This window comes from Pinus tabuliformis, chromosome 4_1, assembly GCF_031772625.1.
Source record: "Pinus tabuliformis cultivar Carrire ecotype Pingquan chromosome 4_1, CPIR1, whole genome shotgun sequence".
In the NCBI taxonomy this organism is placed as follows: domain Eukaryota; kingdom Viridiplantae; phylum Streptophyta; class Pinopsida; order Pinales; family Pinaceae; genus Pinus; species Pinus tabuliformis.
The window spans coordinates 296782140-296804410 of record NC_142303.1 but is presented as its reverse complement, the minus strand read 5'-3'; the positions used below and the strand labels follow the sequence as shown (position 1 = coordinate 296804410).

The 22271-nt window shown below is 37.4% G+C and overlaps 1 protein-coding gene across 1 annotated transcript in view; it reads right to left on the bottom strand.

The window, feature by feature from the left end:
* Nucleotides 1-5007: 5007 nt before the first annotated feature.
* LOC149175453 (putative ATP synthase 24 kDa subunit, mitochondrial) overlaps nt 5008-22271 on the bottom strand; it is a 51397-nt gene continuing 34133 nt past the window's right edge. Inside the window, exon 5 of the mRNA XM_089422843.1 lies at nt 5008-5158. Within this exon, the coding sequence (XP_089278969.1) occupies nt 5008-5158 (151 nt within the window). The remainder of the gene's footprint in view (nt 5159-22271) is intronic.

The following is a 22271-nucleotide window of genomic DNA, read 5'->3' as shown; positions in this document are numbered from 1 at the left end:
TGGAATGTGTCTCATACCATAATCAATTACATTTCTGAAATCTGCAGATACATCTCATCAAGTGTAGGATGCACGGTTATTATTTCAGCTTATGGATAACGTGGTTGTGAAGGTGGGGTAGAGAAGTTCGTGCAGGTCACCATTGGTAATGCCTCATTAATAAAGTCATCATTCCTAACGCCTTTGAGGAGAGGACCGGATCAATAGAGAACAGCAAGGCCAATGAAAAGGACATCAACAAGATTAATCACACCAGAAATTTTCGGGCCGACGTTTTCAAACCAACCAATGTGGTTCATTATCAAGACATAGATGGAGAATCTGATCTAACCAGGGGATTCAATATTGTAGATGTGCACCAAACCAGAATGTTAGAGATGGGCAAAATCTTCTTCAAACCCTAAAATAATTCTAACATATAGATATTTAATAAATATTAATTATTATTGAAGAGTATCGTTATTAATAAATGACCTTTAGGGTAGGTAATAAAATATAATAAAAATAGAATTTGATCAACTTTAGTAAATAAATATATTATATTAATACCTTCTCAATTAAATAATAATAAAATATTAAGCAAGGGATCTGGATTGAAATTGGATTAAAAATTCAAAAACTTCATAATCTTCTTTTAATATATATATATATATATAAAGCTTCATATTTTTATTAAAAAGAATGATAAGAAAATATATCATAAAATAAAATAAAGGGCCCATTAATAGAAAAAGTTGGAAAAAATAAATGAACGAGGTTAAAAAGAAAAACGGTTAAACAGAAAGTAAATAAATATATATACTAATAATAGATTAAGCTAGGAACCTAAAGGGAAATAGGACCAAAATAAATAAATAAGTATATATTAACTTCTATTAAAATATTTTATGTATTTTTTGGTCCCCAGTATTTTTGGTCCAGTTTTTTACCAGGTCCAGTGCGATCCTGACCAGAAACCGATTTGGTGGTCTACCAGTTTGATCTATGGTTTGGTTCTAATAACATTGATCGCACTTGGTGCAATTTTGTCATATTGACCTATACATGCTATATAAATGAGCAAACTTGCATATTTGGTGCCTAATGGTTTGGATTTACATTGATGCAAATTGCAATAGATTTTTTAATAAAAATTGCATGTTTTATCTATTATTTAGTCAACCAATTCTTGAACCTTGTTTTCTCCTCAGTTCAGATCTGGTCCCACTCTAACCTCTCAGTTGGTTCCAATGCTGATTACAATATTGAAAACCAATACCAAGATTTTTCTAGAGGCCTCTAAACCACTGACAATTTTCCACAGGCACTGTCTAACTGTTCTACATTTTGGTTTTTTTCGCCAAAATACAGCAAGTAAAACAATTCTTGGCCAAATTATAATTTTTCATTGTTTAAATTGTGTTTCTGGATCCATAAATGGATTCAGTGCCCTGAAAAACCCTGGCACACTCAAATTGTGTAGGTTACACAGCTCAACCCTGGAAAATCCCTGCCAGATTTCAGGCAAAATTGAAAACATAGAAGAGTTAGACTACACATTTTCCAAAAAGGTTTTTACCTGGTCTAATAACACTGTAACAGGTTGAGCCATTTACAAAAACTACCAAGACACTTCAACAAATTTTCTCGTACTTTCCAGCCAGATGTTACTCTTTTCCATTTTTTAGGAATAACACAAGCCTATGTTAAAGTAACGCCTAAACAAGGATTAACCTAAATTAAATTGAATTGCTGTGTGCCTTCAAAATATTTACCCTGGGGTGGCAGGAGGGGGAGGGATTCTCATTAATCCCGAAGGAATCATTGAATATAGATATGCTTGGGGGCTTGGATGGAAGACCAACAACCATCCATCATGTCACTGTCATCATTTATCAAATTTCTTAGGGTAGCTATTTGGCCCCTCTACCCTCCCCTTAGCCCTCCCACTTTCCTTCCCATCCCCTATTTACCCCCCCCCCATCCCTTCCCTCCACCATTCTCCTCTCATTTTCACCGTCGCTCCCCTCTCCCATCTTGTCGCTCCCCACCTTCCTGCCATGTTCTCCAACGCTGCCCACCTCATCCCCCTATCCCTTGGGCCCTGTCGCATCATTACATGTGAACTTTGGCTTGTCATGGAGCCTCATGGCAGGAGTGTCCTCTGCTTACATCTGTGATGTGTTAGTGTTCGTCACCCTGGTACTACACTTGTTCATGAAATAGACCTCTAAGTGTGTATTCAGTTCCCACTCCCTGGTTCAAGGTGCAAAGGATGGCGCACCTCCTTAAGAGATTGCAGGATTCTGGGGATTTTCGAGCAACATTTAATTCTAGTGCACATAACAACCTTGTTCGCTCGTGGGAGGATGGGAAGGATGGACTAGGAGCAGTGTTGGGATTTTATGGCGGATGATTGGAAATAATGGAAGTTCATCGGGATCTCGCTGCATCAGCTTCTTCACACGGTACAACATCATGGCATATTCCTGCAGCTGCTATAAAATGAATAACAGTATGTTCAATTTTTAAGGTTTAAGGTCATATTTTGCTCAGGTGGCCTCTGCAAAGGCTTAGCAGCAGAAGCTGAGGTCACTGTGAGTCAGTTATTGGGTTTGGGTTGATCGGCAGAAACTCAAGGAGTCGGATGTTCTTGAGATTTTGAGTGGGAAGCTTCGGGGGGGCCGCCGGTCTGAGTGCAATTGAGGGTCTGGGCGGTGTTGTTACTGGGTTGGGTGTCGTTACTTTGCTTATTTGGGAGGAGGTTTGGATCTAGAACCATGGTGAAAAATTGAGCGTCGACCCGTAGAGGGAAGTCTGCTTGAACACGGCTGATTTTAAGAGTGCGGTTGGAGAGAAGCTTTATAAACCTCGGGTCTGTGAGGGTGTCCTGGGTCAGATCCCTGGGGCTTGGTTGGAGGCCAATGAGGTGGACAGGGTGGTGGAAGGTAGGCTCCTGGACCGGTGAGTCAAGCGCATCCTGGAATTGAGCAAGTGAGACAAAAGGTTCTGGGACATTTTGGGTAGTCTAAAGATGGATTTGAGTGTGCAGAGTGCAGAGGATAGTTCCTGGTTGGGCTCTTGGGGCAGTCGCAGGCCGAGGTCAGGAGGGCCGCGGGTGGGAATTTCTCTGGCAGGTAGGAGAAATCAGCCAACCTGCATCAACTGTGAGCAGGCCCACTTGGATTTAAGGGAAGGCCTGGCTGAATTGCAATGCAACATACATCATCAACAGCAAGAGAACCTGATGATGCAGGAAAGACAGCTGGAAAAGAGAGAGCGTATTCGACAGCTAGAAGATGAAGTAGATGCACTGTGGCAACAAACTGAGAAGAATCTCAAAGTGGAGGAGAGCAGCAAGAAAAATGAGGACTCTACCGAGTTGGACCTGAACAAAGGCACCGAAGAATCTATACTGGCCTAGACCTTAACAGTCCAGCGCCAATGGATATTTAGTTTTTATATGTTTTTTCTCACAGTTTCTAAATGACACAACGTAAATGTAAATATTCAATGCTTCACTTTTGTCAAATTTATAGTTGTAAAAGCTCTGGAATGAGGAATTTTTGTGAGCAGAACAGAGAACACCTATACAGCAGATTTGCAGACTAACTGATATGTCATCGGCCCTTTGATAGCTTGAAAAAATATGTAAAATCCGAGTTTTGTTTGCAAACGGGCGCGCTATATTTCTATAAAAAACCTACTCATTCTGGTTAAATATATATATATATATATATATATATATATATATATATCCACATCCAGGAAGAAAACAGTCGACAACAAACATTTGTTATCCTCCTCTTGATATGGACCAGTGGTGGAACAACTTCAGTTTAGTGTCTTTTCACTTGCCTAGAAAATATGTTTGGATTTTCCAAAAACATTCTAGCAGCATGAGCCATTTCAAAAAAACTGCCAGGACACTTCAACAGATTTTCTCACAGTTCCAAAACAGAGATTTCTTTTCCATTGCTTTTTTAGAAAAACACAAGGCTACAATAAACTAACCCCTAAACAACAATTAATCATAGTCAATAAAAAAATTCAATGAACAATATTCTTCTGGGGGTGTAGACAACAGTCATCATATGTTAAGAAAGTTTTTACATTTATAATGCCATTCATCATTTGTTGTCATCCCTTGATATGGACCAGTGGTGGAGCAACCGAAGAAGATCTGAACAACAAACCTTCTAGGCAAATTTGGAGAAACCAAACTTGCATGGAGAATTGAAAGAATGTATTGCAGTAAGGGAAAGTTTGCATGAATGCAAACACGGAATGTATTGCAGTAAGGGAAAGTTTGCATGAATGCAAACACAGCCTCTTTTATTATAACATGCAATGAATAGTAGTTTGGAATTTGCAACCTACTTTGCTATGCTAATAATGCAGGTAATGGGTGATTGTGCACATATTTACAAATGATAAGAAATATAAATAAATATACACTAAAATTTTACGCCTAGCATTTATTAGTATGTGCCCATAACTATGTAGATTTTGATGTTTATACAATATCAATATGTGCCATCACCTTATAAATTTGATACTAGTAGAGTTTTGAACTTTAATGTTTAATTTTACAACATTAAATGTAATATTTCAAACTCAAAATGGGATTTTGCAATGAAAAATCAGTCATTTAGAAATCAAGATTCCTCGTGGACTGATTTATGTAGGAATCACTATTTGGTATATTTATCTAACATTTAATGTGTACAACAAGCCAGTTTATTTCCTTGGTTCTCTTTTTTGTTGATTCCTAAAGATTTCTACCTCCCCTTAAGTCAATCTCAACTCATCCCATTCCCAGAAATACATTTCCTAATGTTCCCTATTACTCGTCACCAATATTTAGGGATAGTTTGCAAGAAAGAAATTTACAACAACAAATAAATAAATAAACATGTTAAAATATGTTAAAATATTCTCATTACTTATTGCACCCAAGGCAACATTGTACATTATTAACAGACAGTATTTACAGCTGAAAGGAGTTAAGTAGAAAGAAGGCAATACTCACTTTTTATTTATCACATCAAATTCAGCTTGGAGAAGTGCCATGCTCTTTTTGTCGGACCTCATCAACGGCTTCTTCAATTGCTTCTCTACCTTTTCTAAAGCCTCCATCATCATCTTTTCAGCACCTATCTCATCCTTGATGCCACTCCTATTAAGACAATTAACAAAGCTTTATCAAAGCAAATATCATAAGCTCTATCAAGATTCAACATCACAAATAAATAATCAAACCAAATTCTAAGAATAAAATCTAAGCTCATAAAATAGATGCATTAATAAGGGAGGATATTTGTGATTAACATGTTTGGGGGTTGAGGCATAGAATGTAAAAAACTTACTAGTCATTGCACCCAAAGTCCCTGAATCTCAACACTATAATTATATTATTTAAAATTTTACACAAATAGATGAAGGGGCTCCCCTCTGGCTCCTACAATCTGTTCACCCAATGCAAACTTCAACAGTGTATACAAGGCATCTCTTACACATACTTGACAGGGACCACATAATAGTACTAGATTTATGACAACATTCTTCTTTCAGGTCTTATCTTGCTTTGAACTAAACCTTATACAAGATTCAACAGTCTCTTGAAGCTGCCCTAACAGGCCTAAATGTGATCTCTCATTTGAGTTTAAACTCGGCCTTGCAACATAATTTTCTAGACTTTTGTTTATGTTATCAGTCAATTAAGGAATGCTTCATCTTGGTTAAGTTACCAGTATCAGTCCAAACAAAAAATGTATCAAGACCAATATATCCTTTGTAAGGCTTGCACTTTGCCTCAGAAACTGACCTTGAAGCCTCTTCAGATTCTGCCATAATTATAATATTCATTATCCACCAATAGAACGAGATTATGTCTCGGTTATGCTCTCAAAAATGGCATCAGATACTCGGATTCTGACAAAGTAAATGGTCTGAAGGATGGATCAGGTAGGCCGAATAGGAACCTGAGAATACTTCCAAAACAAAAGGCCTCAGACAAATGCAAAAACTGGCATTGGGAAACCTTGGAACAGAGACTTAAGAAGCGTGTGAATTTTACCCATAGTAAGTGTGAAATTTTTATTGACAAACAGCCTCAGAATATTAAACAAGAATGCCACATATTGTTCTGAATTAACCCACAGACATGGCCTCATAAATCAGAGTACTTAATCATCCATATAAGGCTGAAATCATAAATCATTCATACTTAATCAGAAGAGTACTTCATTATTGAAATCAGAGTACAAGGCTGAGGCTCTCGGCCTCCTCTAGAGCTTCGATCCTCCACAGAAAACAATGTCACATTCTCTACAGAAACAAGGTATGCCCAGAAGTCATCCTTAAACTTAAGCATGTTATTGGATAAAAACAAAACCATCCTGGACTTTGACCTTACTTGTTGATCTGAGGTTTTCTGTGCTACACTTTTAATGGTTGCTCTTTAACCTCGCTCTAAAATCATGTTGACTTTTCGTGATTTTCTAATCTGATAATTACTTCCAATGATTTCTTCATTAATTCATCTTATGTCACATACATCATTAAGCAATTATACATAGAAAATCTCAACAGTAAAACAATAATGACAGTAGGATCATGAAGAGACAGCCAAGCACACAGAGACAAATTTTCACCTGGCAAAAGATCATGAAGAGACAGCCAAGCACACAGAGACAAATTTTCACCTGGCAAACCCAAACTGGAGAGAAAACCCAGCAATCTTTTCTAGGAGAAATTCTTCAGTTCAGAAGCAAATTTACAATCTGATATTCATAAGTCAAATTAGGTCAAATAGACCACAAGATTCCATAAGTCAAACCTTGGTCAGCAACTTGGTCAAACTGCACACAATAGATTCAGTCAAAGCCTCAGAGAACTCAGTCAACAGCCTCTAAAATTCGGTGGACTGGCCTCAGAATTTCGGTCAACTGTGCATCAGAAATTCAGTCAACTGGCCTCAGGACTCAGGATTTCAGTCAATTGTGCCTCTAAAATTCAGTCAGCTCAGGTCCAACCAGACTCCGACAAACTGCCTCAGAATCTCCTCCTTAACTCACACGTGTGAACAGAAAATCAGAAGATGAAATAATGGTTGAATTGTTCTCCAAGTGATGAGATCGAGTGCCTTTCTATAGTGATTGAAAGTGCCCGAATAGGTGTGTCTTTATGGCTGAGCCAACCTAATCTTTTGGGGCTGACTTGAGCATTCTGGAGGTAAATTAAATTCAAATTTAAATAAATTTCTTTCTTCTAATTACTTTCGAGGGCTGACCTGAATATCGACCATAGCCACCAAAAATCAACACATCCCCCATGCTTCTCACATTTCCAAGACACAAACTCAGTGAAGGACACTTCCTCACATCCCCCTTTTTAAGGAGTTCATGGACATGCAAAGGAACACATTTTTGAAGAAATGGGGAATATTTACCTTTCTTGGAAAACTCATATTCATCTTCCCTCTAAAAGGGAGGCCCGTGATCAATCACCCATGATATTTTCCTGTTAGCCTTGGAAAAAGTAATTTACGGAAAAAAACAAACAAATGAAAATTAAAACCCTAAAGAAAAAGAGCATTTACTTTCATGTTTTCGTGACTTGTCATTGTTTCTCATACATTTAAATATTTTGGATATTATCATATTTCAAATGGAGTCCACTATGACAGGGAGAGCAATGTTTCCTAAAATTCCCTCCACATCTCCACATGTCCCTTGACTGTGTTTCCCCATTCCCACATCACCGCTTGTAAACTTGGTGGAACAATAAAAATTCCCATAGATGGTCCTTCCTTTCAAACCCTAAGTATGTCATTTCTGCTGACAATTCATGCTCATGGTCCAAACAAATTGCCATATTTTGCATTAGGATTGAAACATAAACATATCTCATGTAGAAATTTGTGATTGCGCAACCAAGGTTCATCCATGCACCCCACACCAAGTTTCATGATCAGGGGCTTCTATCCAACACCCAGCTGTGACATGACACACCCCAATCTCTCACCCTACATCCACCACACAAAATTTTGGCATTTGTGCATTTGTCCCCTGTGAGGGGAACATCCTCAATTTGTCACATCCTTAATTTAGGCATATTTTCCAATTACTTTGTGCAACAACCCCCATAACAGTAGTTATGAGAGCTGAGTCTCGTAGTAATAGACATGCATGCCATAAAATGCAACCACAAGGATAGATGGCCATTTTGAAAGGTCATATAACATGGCTACAAGTGAAGATGCATGTATCTATAGGGTATGGCCTCTATAACTGTTGTTGCAACCCCGGACTCAAAAATGATTGAACAAACAAAGAAGAGGCCTCCATCAAGTGAGAGAGAGGTTGTGAATGGATTCATGACAACAATAAAGAAGATATATGATCTAGATTTTGAAGGAGCATTCCTCCTCGAAACTAAATTTGCCCAATTATCACATGACGGTTGAGTTTAACATAATTGAGGTTCAATAGCATGACAAAGATTCAATAGACTAGTCACAAATTCAAGGTGTGCGCCCAACAACTACAAGCATTTGCTATTCAATTACTCTCATTGCTTACTAGTCAATTACTTGCTCTATGAGAGGAATGAGAGTACTTATGGTTTTATTCATTTAATGAAGTGAAGTAGATTGGGAACTAAAAAGGCACAAATCATGAAATCGAACCAATTCACAAAACATGTTGTATGTCTGGGCAATGAGATCCACCCAAATGTCCTTGTGGAGCTAGATGTAGTTACAAAAGCATCTTGACTACCAATCTAAAGGATGTAGAACATGAGAGAAAATTATTGGCATTACTATTGATTTATGTCTAATGAGCAAATGTTATTGAGCAAGTTTGGAAATTATGATGTCTAATGAGTAAATGTTTTTCAGCAAGTTTGGAAATTATTATGTCTAATGAGTAAATGTTATTCAGCAAGTTTGGAAATTATCTATAAAAATATAATTAGGATTAAAGTATTGAAGTTTGAATCATTGACCCTGAAATTTTAAAATTAAATTATGAAAGTCAAATTGTGATTGTGATAATGACATTGCCGATATCATACAAAATTAGAGAAATGAAGATCCACATTCCATATTCGTAGTGTTCTTCTTTTAATTTGGCAGTAGTTTTTGCTTATTTTTAATGGATGATGTTTCGTCACATTCCAATATCTTTATAACTTGGACCTTATCATGCTCATTCTTTTCCCCTTCAATTAACATTATCTACTTTCCCTCTATTCCTTATCGAAATTCAACCTTCGTGTTGTTTGTGTGAGTCTTTGCCATCTATAGCACTTACTACCATTTAGCCCTTAGGTGTTGAAATATGTAACTAGGTTCATTCTTCATAATGACATATGTAATTATGTTTTTATGTATTTGATGTAAAGAGAAAAATAAATTTATTATTGTTATTCTTGAGGCATGGGTTTCATGCTCAAGGGAAATTTATTTTTATGTCAAACACCCACTGAGTTCTTATAGGGCTTTTCATTGAGTCTACAAGTCAAATGAGTCATTGTCATGTATGAAAGATCCATTTGGGCATATTACATATTTTAGAGAGAAATTTATTTGAGTCAAAAGACCCTCCAAGACATAGACATGATGCAAAGATCAAGTCGGCCTTCTCAAGTGAACAAGTCGGCCTAAAAGGAGCAATTCGACCTAGTGGGAAACCTATATATAAGGGAGACTTTGACCTCACTTAGAACACTCACTCATTTCTCAAAAGTTCGATCAAGAAAGAGAAAGAAGTGTCAAGAAAGGAAGGACAAAGAGAAGGAAAGAAAAGCAAGATTTCTAGAATTGTTTTGGGTTATTACTCCCCACACGTGCGAAAGAATTAGGGCACCTATTGCAATAGAAAAGGTCAAGTTGCAGAAGTCAAGTTAGGGCATCAAGAAGGACACTTTGCAAATTGAGCTCTCTAGGAAAAAGAATCAACTCAAGTGAAGAGAAAAGGAGTGAGAGTATATCATAATTTTCCATAGGTGCAAAGGCTAGGGTTTCTACAGAAGAAACTATTGGGGGTCAAATTGCAGAAGAATCTGTTAGGAGGTCAAAGTTGCAGAAGAATTTGTTGGAGGTCAAAATTGCAGAAGTTGTTGAGGAATTGCTGGAAGGAAAGCTCGTCAAGAAGGAAAGTTTTGACTTGGTCTTGCAGGGTCTTGGTCAAGGGTCATAGGTCTTGGAATTCATCAATTGAAGTTCTATAAGAAGATAAGAATTCTAGTGGGTTTTTTCTCTCAATTGGAGAGTTTTGGCACTGGTTGGTCGCCTACACCCTGTGTCCTCTTGTCTTATTGTTCTTAATGGTTTGGTAGTTGTTTGATCAAAAGAACACTAAATATAATTAAGAAAAAGAAGCTAATAAAGTTAAGTAAAAATACATCACAAGCAGTTATCAAAGAAGAGAAATCATCTAATCTAGTTGCCCTAGATTTCTCAACATGGTATCAAAGCTAAGGTGACTACATCAAGGAAAGTCAACTTAAAGGAGGACACTCAAGGACCCAAGCACAAGAAGAACATCAAGAACATCAGTCATCAAGAAGGACTAACCCTCTTATCATCTTGAAAAAAGAAATTAAGGGGCATCAAAGAAGACCTCGAAACCCTAGCTCATTCAAAGAAGGGTTTTTCAATTGAAGCATTCTTGGGAAGCTTACACATTGAACAATATTCATCACAAAGAAAAGAAGACCTCAAGGAGCCGACATCCACTCAATCAAAGAACAACCCTACATTTGAAGCACCTTGGGAAAGCCACCACATTCTACATTATCATCCGAGAAAGAAAGAAGCTAATTAAGTTCATTTCTATACACCTCACCCATCCATTTCCTATACACCATTATAAGTCAACAAACAAATGAAATCTAAATTCAAACCTTTTTGCAATCACTTCTCATCGTAATATGACCCACAACCTTTACCATTTTCTGGGTTGATGTAAACAAAGAAGTATATTTTATACAAGTTTTGAAGATCAATCGCCCTCAACCTTCCAAGTAAGTTGTATTCTTCTAGGGAAAGGATATTGACGTCTACCAACCAAAAATCCACAAGAATCATCATTTCTTGCTAATTTCCACCAAATACCTAAAGAACACATTGCTTGCAGCAATATCATGTCATTAATACACCCTCAATATTGACACTAGTGACAATATAGCATCCCCATACAAACCCTACCCTCTAAACAAGGTTTAATCCTTGACTTTTGATTTGAGATTTTTGAAGTTGCTTCAAAAAAACAACGTGAATTGTGTTGCATAACCCCAACACCATGTCTAACTTCGAGTGCCACTCAGCTAGAGTCTCGAATACCCCCTGTGACCCTGTCATATGTTTCGACACACCACTGTCCACTTAACATGCAGCCTCATCGATTGTACCCTGCGAGAAATAAGAGGTCAAGGCAAAGTCCTCGAATCTCCTAGTGGAGCATCTATCTCAACAGAAGTGGCCCATCTCGCCGCAGTTTAAACACTTGATTTTACTCAAGTCCTTATGCTTGCCTTTCATCCATGCTACAAGTGACATGTCATCATCTTAATCCTCCTTCTTCAGATGAAGATCCTCATCTCGCAACTCCTCCTAACGAAAGTCGTCCCACAAACTATTCCAGTAAATGAAGTCTTCCCACAAACTATTCCAGTCTGGCAACAATCCCTTGATAAAGGGCTTCCATTCCTCAATGAACCCTTTCAAAGCAATCCTCACCATATCAGAATCTAAAATAGTCACATCGACGACAATGAGCTCATCTTTGACCTACGACAACCTCGTCAGATACGAAGTCACTCCTTCACCTTGTATCATCTTGGTGGACTTCAACTTATCCACCAATACCAGTACCTGGTTCTCATTCTTATTCTGGAACAAATTCTGAAGAGCCATCCACATCTCATGTGCAGTGTTCTTCCCAGACAAATCAGGTATTAGGGAGTCCTTCACACCATCTAGGATGATCAATCTCGCCTTCGTATCCAATTCCTCGTACACTTCTAGCTCCTTTAGGTCAGTTGGCTTCTTGATTTATTTCTTGGCAAACTCCCGTATCTTGTCGACCTGCAAGCCCAACTTGATCCTTTCCTTCCATGGACTATAGTTGGACAACCCTTCCAACCTGTCCTCATACCAGAGACCAACCTACAACTTTCACATTGTAGTGAGCCCTTCACCTACAATGTGACCAACTCCCTCTTAAGTTGTACTTCATTGTGCACCCTTTGACTCACTGTCTCCCAAAGTAGCTCAGACACACTCTAATACCATGTTGTTTTTCCACGATCGTGGGGACTAGGATAGAATCTTAAATCTGTGACGCTACCAAACAAAGAATCACAACAAAGCTACTTTGCACAGCAGAACAATATAATGCAGTAAATCAATCGTGTGCACAAAAAGAACAACAACAACAATATATGTAACCCAACTACGTTATATTATCAACATATAATACAACTATATAGGGCTCCCGTACAAGGGATAATGGCCCTCATACATCCGCTAGTACAAGAATACAAGATACAATGACAATCTCGTTGATTTAGTGCACCATCACAAACTCTATGTTGCATCTCGTCTTGTCTGTCCGTCGTTCTCGATCTTCTCACAAGCTGCTCCTTAGTCCATCAAGGAACAACACATAGAGACTCTAGGAGGGTTGCCTGCTATCACTGTTGCAAGTCACTTCTGCTACAATGAACTTTGGCTCATCCAATATGCTCCTCTAGGCTGGCCAATCCTTGAGCTACAAACTGCCTTTGCTAGTGGTCACTTTAGTCCATCAAAGTGCCACATAGGCCATCAAATCTTCACCCAACACACAATTGTCCAATGTCCTTCTTGTCCACATGTTCTAGGGCTACTTTGGACACTCTCTTGCTTCCCTCCACCAACCACCAACTGCCCAATGCTTATGTCCAAGCTTGGACCTCTTCCCTAGCAACAATTCAACACAAAAACACCAACATACATGTACTCATGAGGTGGTGCAACTGTTGTAGGTTGTCAATCTGGTTAAGACATTAGCACAGTCCACGGCAGCCCTTCTAACCTCTTCAATAGTCATCTCTTCTAACTCAGCTTGCATCCTTTTCCTTGTTGCCTCCCACGTTGCTCGTTCCTTTGCTTTTGCACTAAGGAATAGGCCTTACAGCCCCTCCAACAAGCCCAGAATAGGCCTGCGGTGCCTCTGTAATGACTGCAGGGCCTGCGGCCTACTAAAACAAGGAGGATCCACCCTTAAACTTGAACTAAACATCCCAAAACTTACTCGGCTTGCCTCTGCTACACCTCAGCCCTGTCAAACCCACATAATAGACCTCAAATCAACCCTAATGGCATTAGGGAGCTAAGGAATAGTGTGACTCAACAACAATGCATTTACTAGGTATTTACTTTTTTATTGGTTTTATTTTTTCTTGACACATGACACATGAAACTTCTTGTAACAAAATCTCCTTCAAAAGATAATAGCTTAGTGTTTGAACATTTACCAATGTTTAAACTTTATGCAAAGGCACTTCTTATTATTGTGATTAGCATCATTATGATTCATTTCCATTAAAACACTCCCCTTTTATAATATATTTTTAATACAATATTTGATCATGGATATTAAATGAGGCAATAGATCAAATTTTGGTTTTATCGGTTTGAAATTTTTAAAAATCTCCACAACATGATAACCATAAATCATTGTTACAGATCCATTAAAACAATATGGAAGAACTTAAATTTCAGAATGTAACCACTAGCAATACCATTCACAATGAGGAGGCACATAATAATTAGGATAAATAATCACTTCATTTAAGTATCCTTCACAAATGGAATATTGGTTCGAATGTAATGACCAATGTTAAATTTATGAAAGGGGTGGCAGGCACGGGGGGGATTCTTCTTGGACTCATAAGACAAGTTGAATTAACCTATGTGTGGAGTCTAGGCCATGCCTCAAATAACCAAGTTGAATCCTATGGGTTATTTCAAGGTCTATCCATGGTAAGGGCTCCTCAATTATTAGGATTAATATAATAGGAGACTCAAAAATTGTAGTGGGATACATTTGGTAAGGAACAAACGAGTCTGACATGAAATTGAATGTTATTTTCAACATAATCAAATCTCTTGTTGAGAAGTTCATCGAACAAAACTACCATGTCCTACATCAAACTAACTCCAAGGCAGCTCAATTAGCAAATATGGTTGTTGGTTTCGAGCCTATTTTGTTGTTAATTAATGAAGATTTAGTTTTTAATCTAATATCATGAAGGTCTACATGGTAGACAAGTGATGGAATGTTAACTTTGTATTGTTGAAGCACAAAGGGGACAAGTGGCAAAGGTTTGTAACCTCATGCAGAGGTTTGAGGCTTGAAAGCATTTCATGCTCTGTGCATGGGAGATGACTTGCTAGGACATCAAGCGTTAGGAAGTGGTGTCATCTTAGGTGGCTTAAGTCATGTAATTACATAGCAATTTGAACATAGATACCCTTTGGGAGTTGAATTTGTTATGCTTAATGGTATATTTATTACATCTTTCATAATGAATCTATAACATATCATGCAATGTTATTTATTATACCCACTCATTGTTATTGTTGTTATAAATTAGTTACAGCATCAAGCATTTCTAACAATGGGCACTAAAGACGGGATGCTGTCGCATGTTGGAGACCAAGCACTAAAGACGGGATGTTGTCGCATGTTAGAGACCAAAAAGATAGGATAAACTAGTTTGATGAGAAGATAGAAGAGGTGCGCCAAGACAAAGACTGGAAAACAAAGAAGTTTCATAAGAACATGTTGGTATATGTGCAAACATGAAGAAACATTTACACAAAAGAAGATCACATAAGAACAACAATATACTCTCAAGGATCACATTGTATTAATTACAATAATAATACATCACACTCTCGCCTGCATCAACACAATACATGAGAGTTGGTAATATAGCATTGAGGTGCCCATAACAAGATTTTCAATATGGCTAATTGGTTCAACTATCTCCACAATATCTCCATAAATCTCTCAAATAATTCTATGTGATTTCCATCCCTAACTTCTCTCATTGTCCTCATCTTTGATCATATGTAGACATAGAGAATAAGTCTAATTCCATTAGTTTATTATAATGATTTCATCGTATCATAAGTATGAACTATTCCTTCAAAAAGCACAAATTTAAAAGCCATTTTCATTACAATTGTAAAACATGCATCACCTATCAGGAGGATGACATCATGATAGGATAAAAAGGCCTAGCAAATAAATGAATAATATAGAGAAGCTATTGAACAGAAGAAGGTTGTAAGCCTATGAAAGAAGACACTTATCAGGGCCATAAGTCATCCTCACAATTTTGTGAGAAGATCTTCCTCCAATGTTGCAATACATGACAATTTTGGGAGGAATCTCAAACCCACAAGAAGTAATCCATCTAATCTAAAAACGTGAGAGAAAAATCTCATCTAGTCTAAGAACAAGAGCATCACCATGGAGGAAGGGAAACTTCTAGAGCAGGTATTTTTCTATTGGTAACACTTTCATATATAGTCCATCTTGAGCAATGAGAAGCTAGCCCTCATGAGTGAAAAGTATGCTTTTGTGCCCACTGGAGAATAAGTCACTTGTGTACATTACACAAGGTGCAATGAAAGGAAACAAATCTAACCTATTGAGAAGGATTTAGGAAATGTTTTTGTGAAGAAACAGGAGATGGTTTTGCAAATTCACCCAACTTTGGGTTGTGTTGGAAGAGAGTAGACTTGTTATCAAATGTTTGGACAAGAGTCTGAAATTCGTCCTCATCTGAACAAAATCTATTTGTAGGTGTTGGCAAATATAAGATTCAAACATAGGTAATTTCCCATTATGTTCAAACAACAATCTAGTTCGTGGGCTTTCTTTCGTAGTAGTTTGAAGAATAGACATCTACGAGTAAGTGTTCTTTATCAACCCCAAAACATAATAGTCTGGTTCAAGGCTATATGTATGTGTGCATTTGGAGAATGGCTAAAATATTAAATGTCCATATTGATCTGAATATGATGGAATGCCCTGAAATGTATTTTGACATGAGGTAGTCGACAAGAAATTCATTGGTCCAAAAAAGGAATTATTTTCCAAGGAAAAATGATTTTTTAATGAAATGGTCCAAGTTGGTTAAGTTGAATGAGAACTTTTCGAGGAGAAAATTTGGAAAAAAAAATTGACCAAGATCAAATTTTTGGGTCAATCTATGCTCCATTTTCAAGGGAATCAAATTCTATCCTCAAGATCAAGGTTGTCAATCAAGGGACCAGATTAATGATCAAGCCTTCAACTAGTCATTTTCTTTTGGGATCAAGCCAAATTTGTGCAATTCGTTGGACCTAGCTGTTTTCGCTTGGAGAGGGATCTAGATCGCTTGTTTTTTTCAATAAATTGAGCTCAAAGCTCCTCATTGTAATATCATTGTAATCAAGCTCTTGGTTAAGGAATCTCTATATTTTCTTTGAGTAATATAACGAAGTCTTTGAGGTTAATTCATGGTGGTGTTCCTCCTCTATCTTCTATTGTAAACTTCTTATGAATTTTGTTTTTAATGCTCTACTAGTTTTAATTTAAATTATTGTTATTTCACTAGCCAGTTTGTGGATTTACTATTTGCACATTTATCTTGCATTAGTATTTGAGTTTAGAATAGAATTTTGAATTAATCAATCTAGTAGGATATTATAGATCATTTGGTTTCATTGTGTTATCTAACTCCTCATGATCTAACAATTTTATCTTGACTGTATGTGTTCTACTCGTGCTATTAATTGTTATTTCCATTTGCTATTGTAGATTTATTGTTGTATAGTTATCTTGCACTGATATTTGGATATGAGAAGTACTCTAGACTTGGATGTTCAGTGGGTTTTTGTTGAACCCCTAGAACTTCCTTTCATTGTATTATCCTATTCCATCTGAATCTAACAATCATTTTCGAAAGTGTGTAAAAATTGTCTTGTGATTCAGATCTTGGGCGTTAGGAGACGTTTTTGGTTGAACCAACCAACTCCCAAGACATAGAAGTGGAAGAACCTACTTTTATTGCTATCAAAGACTTATCTAACAAAATTTTGCAGGGGTTTTCTTGGCTATTGCTCGTAAAATCTTTATTTATTTCATCTATTCTATCTATATTGTGCTTTAATTTAATAATTTGCTATTTCAAAGAGCTTATTGTTTGCTAATCAAGGAGCGGAGGTGTACTCATACTCCTTTGATTTAGCATTTGTAAATTTGTAAATAAATATTTTGTATACATCTATAGCCTTCGTTGCATATAAATCTTTCTCTTGTATATACATTGTTTTCCCTTTTTGGCTTGCGCCAATCCAACTTGAACGAGGGTTTTATCTTGAAAAATAATTTAGGTTTTTCTTGCAGGTGGGATAGTTCAGATATCAACGGAAATTCAAAAAAAAACTTCAATCTCCCCTCCTTGTGGCTTGAAGCCCATTATTTTCCTCTTCATCTGAGCAGACCCTAAATGGTTAGGGTTTTGAGGCACTTCTTCAAGACGTTTGGCAAGAAATCTATCATTTAACCCTTGGAGAATCTCAGATTTATTTTTGAGGAACTCGCTTATATTTTTTGAGCTATTTTTACTTGGCCACAAGCCTTAAGAAGCTCTACTCTTTTTTGTACGAATTTCCCTTAGACGTTTGGTAGCTTGAGCAAATTTTGAAGGGTTATTTGAAGTCAACCTTGAGGGCGCAGTCATTGAAGGCTTGGAAAGCCATAAATCGAAATTTTGAAGGGAAGTCGTCTTCAAATCTGGGCATTTGAGAATTGGGGTTTTAAAATTTAATTTTTAAAGCTCCCATCTCCCAACCATTGATCTCATCAAACACAATTAGATGGACACCCTAATCTATGTACTAAACTATTGTAGTTAACAAAGTAATTAACAAGAATTGATCTCTGTTAACTTTTAATACCAGGCCTACCTTATATTTTGCTCAACAATTATTTTATACTCATCAAAATATTTGCTCAATAAAATTCTGAAAATCGTTGAAAATAAATACACTTGTATTTTTAACTTTCAGAAATTAAGTGTAGTAGAAATAAAATAAGAAAATCAACCACAGAAGCAACATCCTTACAAGCTTGGCTTAATAGTCAACATTAATTTACTAAATAATTAATGTACTTTCCTAAGTTAAACTTAGGAATGAATTGGGGTTTTAAAATTTAATTTTTAAAGCTCCCATCTCCCAGCCATTCATCTCATCAAACACAATTAGATGGACACTCTAATCTATGTAGTTAACAAAGCAATTAATAAGAATTGATCTTTGTTAACTTTTTAATACCAGGTCTAATTTATATTTTGCCTTGACAATTAATTTATACTCATCAAAATATTTGCTCAATAAAATTCTCAAAATCGTTGAAAACTAAGTTGCACGAAACGGGGAAACGGGTACGAGTTTCCAAAACAGGCACGGATATGAAACACGACCTCCCCAAATTTTGGAAACGGGGTAACGCAAATATATATATATGTGTGTGTGTGTGTTTGTGTGTGCAATCATAAAGCATACATGATACGTTATAATTTATTACATTTAAACATTATGAATAAATTTACATCACATTTACTCATGAATGATCACATAATGAAAATAAAAATATTGGAATATCTAAAAGCAACCTTTATTATATATCCAAATCTCAAAATCAGCCTTTATTATATATTAATATATGAGGCTGCAAGTACAATAAAGACTATAAGGCTACAAGAACTATAGAGACAAAAGACTAATCCTCATCAAAAATAGAAGCAGAACAATGCTCAACAGTGGATGGTGGTGCTGAAGAAGATGATGGGCCAATTCCACTTCCAGTCTGGACCTCAATATTCACGGCAGCAAGAGAGAGATCCAAATCAAGATTTTCTGCATCCACATCCCATTCTTTAGAAGGACCACTGTTGTATTCTGGACCCCTACGAGATGCAAGGCGAAGGTTGGAGTGCACATAAACATGATCTTCTGCCTTCTGTGAGCCCAACCTATTGCGCTTCACAGAATGAATAAAACCATAAGTGCTCCAATTCCTTTCTGCTGATGAAGAGCTTGCCACTTGTGAAAGAATACGAATGGCAAGGTTTTGCAAATGTACACCATTTGCTCCATGACAAATCCACCACCTAACTCGGTTCATGGTGCTTCTCTCCTCCAAAGCTGATATATCTTCATAATCATCTATTCCTGCAGAAAAACTGGCAAATTCTTCCTTTACCTCCCGGTGTAGATGAGAAGGAAACATTCTCATAAGGGTTTTTTTCACCCTATTAACCACCTCTCTATCCTTATGGGGTGCCTTCCTCTTCCCATTGCTTTGAGTAATAAGCTCCTCATCATAAAATTTGGGGTTCAAGGCATGTGCTAAGGTGTGCAATGGAGTGTTGAAATTGTTCCACCTATCAACAATGATTTTCTTGACTAAACCAACAAAATGATCATCAACAAACAAAAGTTGTGGAGACTCTTGCGAAATGATTTCCATAGATTTCTCAACCATGGAATCCATGCCATCATATACCTCTCCTAAGAAAGGTTGGTCAATGTTAGCACTCCGAAGAAGCTCAAATGCAGGGGTTGTGAACGTTAGCAAGAAATCTACCTTACTCCACCAATCCTCATCAAGGCACAATCTACGCACCATATATCCCCGCCCTGAATCTGCTTGTCTCCACTCAATCCAAAGTTGACTCACCACCATAGAAACTAATGCATGCTTAACCTCAACAAGGCGGTGCAACATCAGGAGGTTTGATGCATATCTTGTCTCCGCAACTTTTAACAACTCCAATTTGAAGTACTCTCAAAATATGGCCTGAGATTGGTGGTGGTTGGTGATGAATTTGACAATCACCCTTGCTTCCCCTGTGATTTCCTTTATCCAGGAAACTTTGTTGTCGATCTCCTCTAAGATCAGATTCAGAATATGGACAATGCATGGTGTCCAAAAGATGTGGTCATACCTCCCCTTAATAATTAAACTTGCAACTTTGCAAACTGGTGCATTATCCGTGATAACTTGCACCACCTTGTTAGGCCCTATTTGTTCAATAGCTTTTATAATAACATCAGCAATGAACTGTGCATCTTTTACCTCTCCTGAGCAGTCTTCCGCCTTGATAAACATTGCTTCTTTTGGGGAAGTGGCAATGATATTTATCAATGGCCTACGCCTTGTATCTATCCATCCATCTGAGACTATGGTAACCCCAGAGCTACTCCAGGAAGAATGAATTGGTGATAAAATATCCTCCACAAACTCCTCATTTTTTTTAGAAGCTGAGTTCTGACTTTCTCATTGTTGGGCCCCTTGCACCCTTGAGGAGCTTTGTTGATTGCCCTTATCATATCTTGCCAGTAAGGAGAGCGAACAACATTGAATGGGATACCACATGCATAAATGCACCTAGCCACTCTGGAATCAGTTTCTTCTCTCGCTTGCACATTCACCAATTTAGCAATTTTGCTATCCTGAACTGAAGGGGATGCCCCTCCGGTATTTTTAGGTGCTGGTTATTCATGTTGTTGAGTGGCACCGGCTCTCCTCTTTCTTGCTTCAACTACAATCCTTGGATGGAGCTTGAGTAGCTTGACTAAGCTCATCATGCCTTCTCTTAATAACAGCTGCCTCATCTTGCTCTCTCTGATATGCCCTCCTTGCCAATGGATCTGTTGTTTTTGTGCATCCCACAACCCCCTATCCTCCTCCATGCAAAAGTTGTGCCTTCACTCTTGGGTAGGAGCCCTTGTACGAATTATTGCAAAGATTACATCACCATTCCCATGAGCCACCACCTCCACATTTTTGAAGCTTCTGAACATGCCTCCAAAGAGGATAATATTCAGCCCTTGGGTTGGCCCAAGAGAAACGATTTGCTCAACTGTGTGATGAGAGAAAGAGGTGAAGGTCACTTTTATAACTTGAGAGAGGCATCTAGAAGCAACTAGAAGCCACTTTAGTCACCCAATTAAATAATAGGAAACAAAACAAAAACAAAAAAATAAGAAAAAGTCAAACTGTGTGGGGAAACTCCGCAGTACGGCCCGGAAACTCGTTTCTGGCCATACTGGCCACGTTTCCTCCTCAAGAAACAGGCCAATACAGCCGGAAACGAGTTTTTGGGCCGTATCATATGGGTTTCCCCATTTCCATTTCGTTTCCGTACGGAAATGGAAACCCTCTACCCACGTTTCCTACAACTTAGGTTGAAAGTAAATACACTTGTATTTTTAACTTTCAGAAATTAAGTGCAGTACAAATAAAATAAGAAAATCAACCACAGAAGCAACAGAAAATTTTGCCCAAACAAATTTTCCTTCACTTCATTAAATCTGGAAAATTAGGGTCTTGATCGACAGAGATTTACACAAAAAATATAGCACACTTTGAACATGGCTTTTGGCCCACTGGATTTTTGACTCTAGAGAAATTCGGCCTTTGCAAATTTAACCCTCTTGGAAAATGGTGAGCATTGGCAAATCTCGATTTCCACCTCTTAAACTCGACCTCCCTTCCTCCATGTAGACCTAGCTAGAAACTCAACCTCTCCTCACAGTTTTGGCCTAGGTCCCGCACGGAAAACTTGATCTCTCTCTCCAAAGTCTCAACTTCCACAAATTTCTCTTCCAAAAAGCCCCTAGTACACACTTTTCAATCGTTTGCATCTCACTCCTTGAGAAAATCAATCTCTTAATCACAATGTGTCTTTCAATTCTCCCTTAGGCTTACTTCGTAATTTCATTAAACCAAATCAATAACCCTGATCTCCTCAGTCCTAAGTGATCAATGGTTATGATTAGATCCTAAGCCTCACTTGAGATCAACGGTATAGATTAAATCTAAGTCACTTAAATAATTGAATCACTTATCCTTGCGAGCTTGGCTTAATAGTCAACATTAATTTACTAAATAATTAATGTACTTTCCTAAGTTAAACTTAGGAATGAAATCATAATAATCACTTACTCCTCTCAAGCGAGCTCCTAAAGAGGCAATCTGACATCTTTTGCATGTTAGACACTGAGCATATGCAAAAGCACCTACCCCAACCATTATTACACAACAAACCAACACACAATGAATACAATATTAAACTTGGAAACCCAAACAACAAAAACAACATTTGGATGGCTTTGATCACTGTTCATTTCTTAGTGCTTTTTTTTTATTGTATTAGCATACAACTTA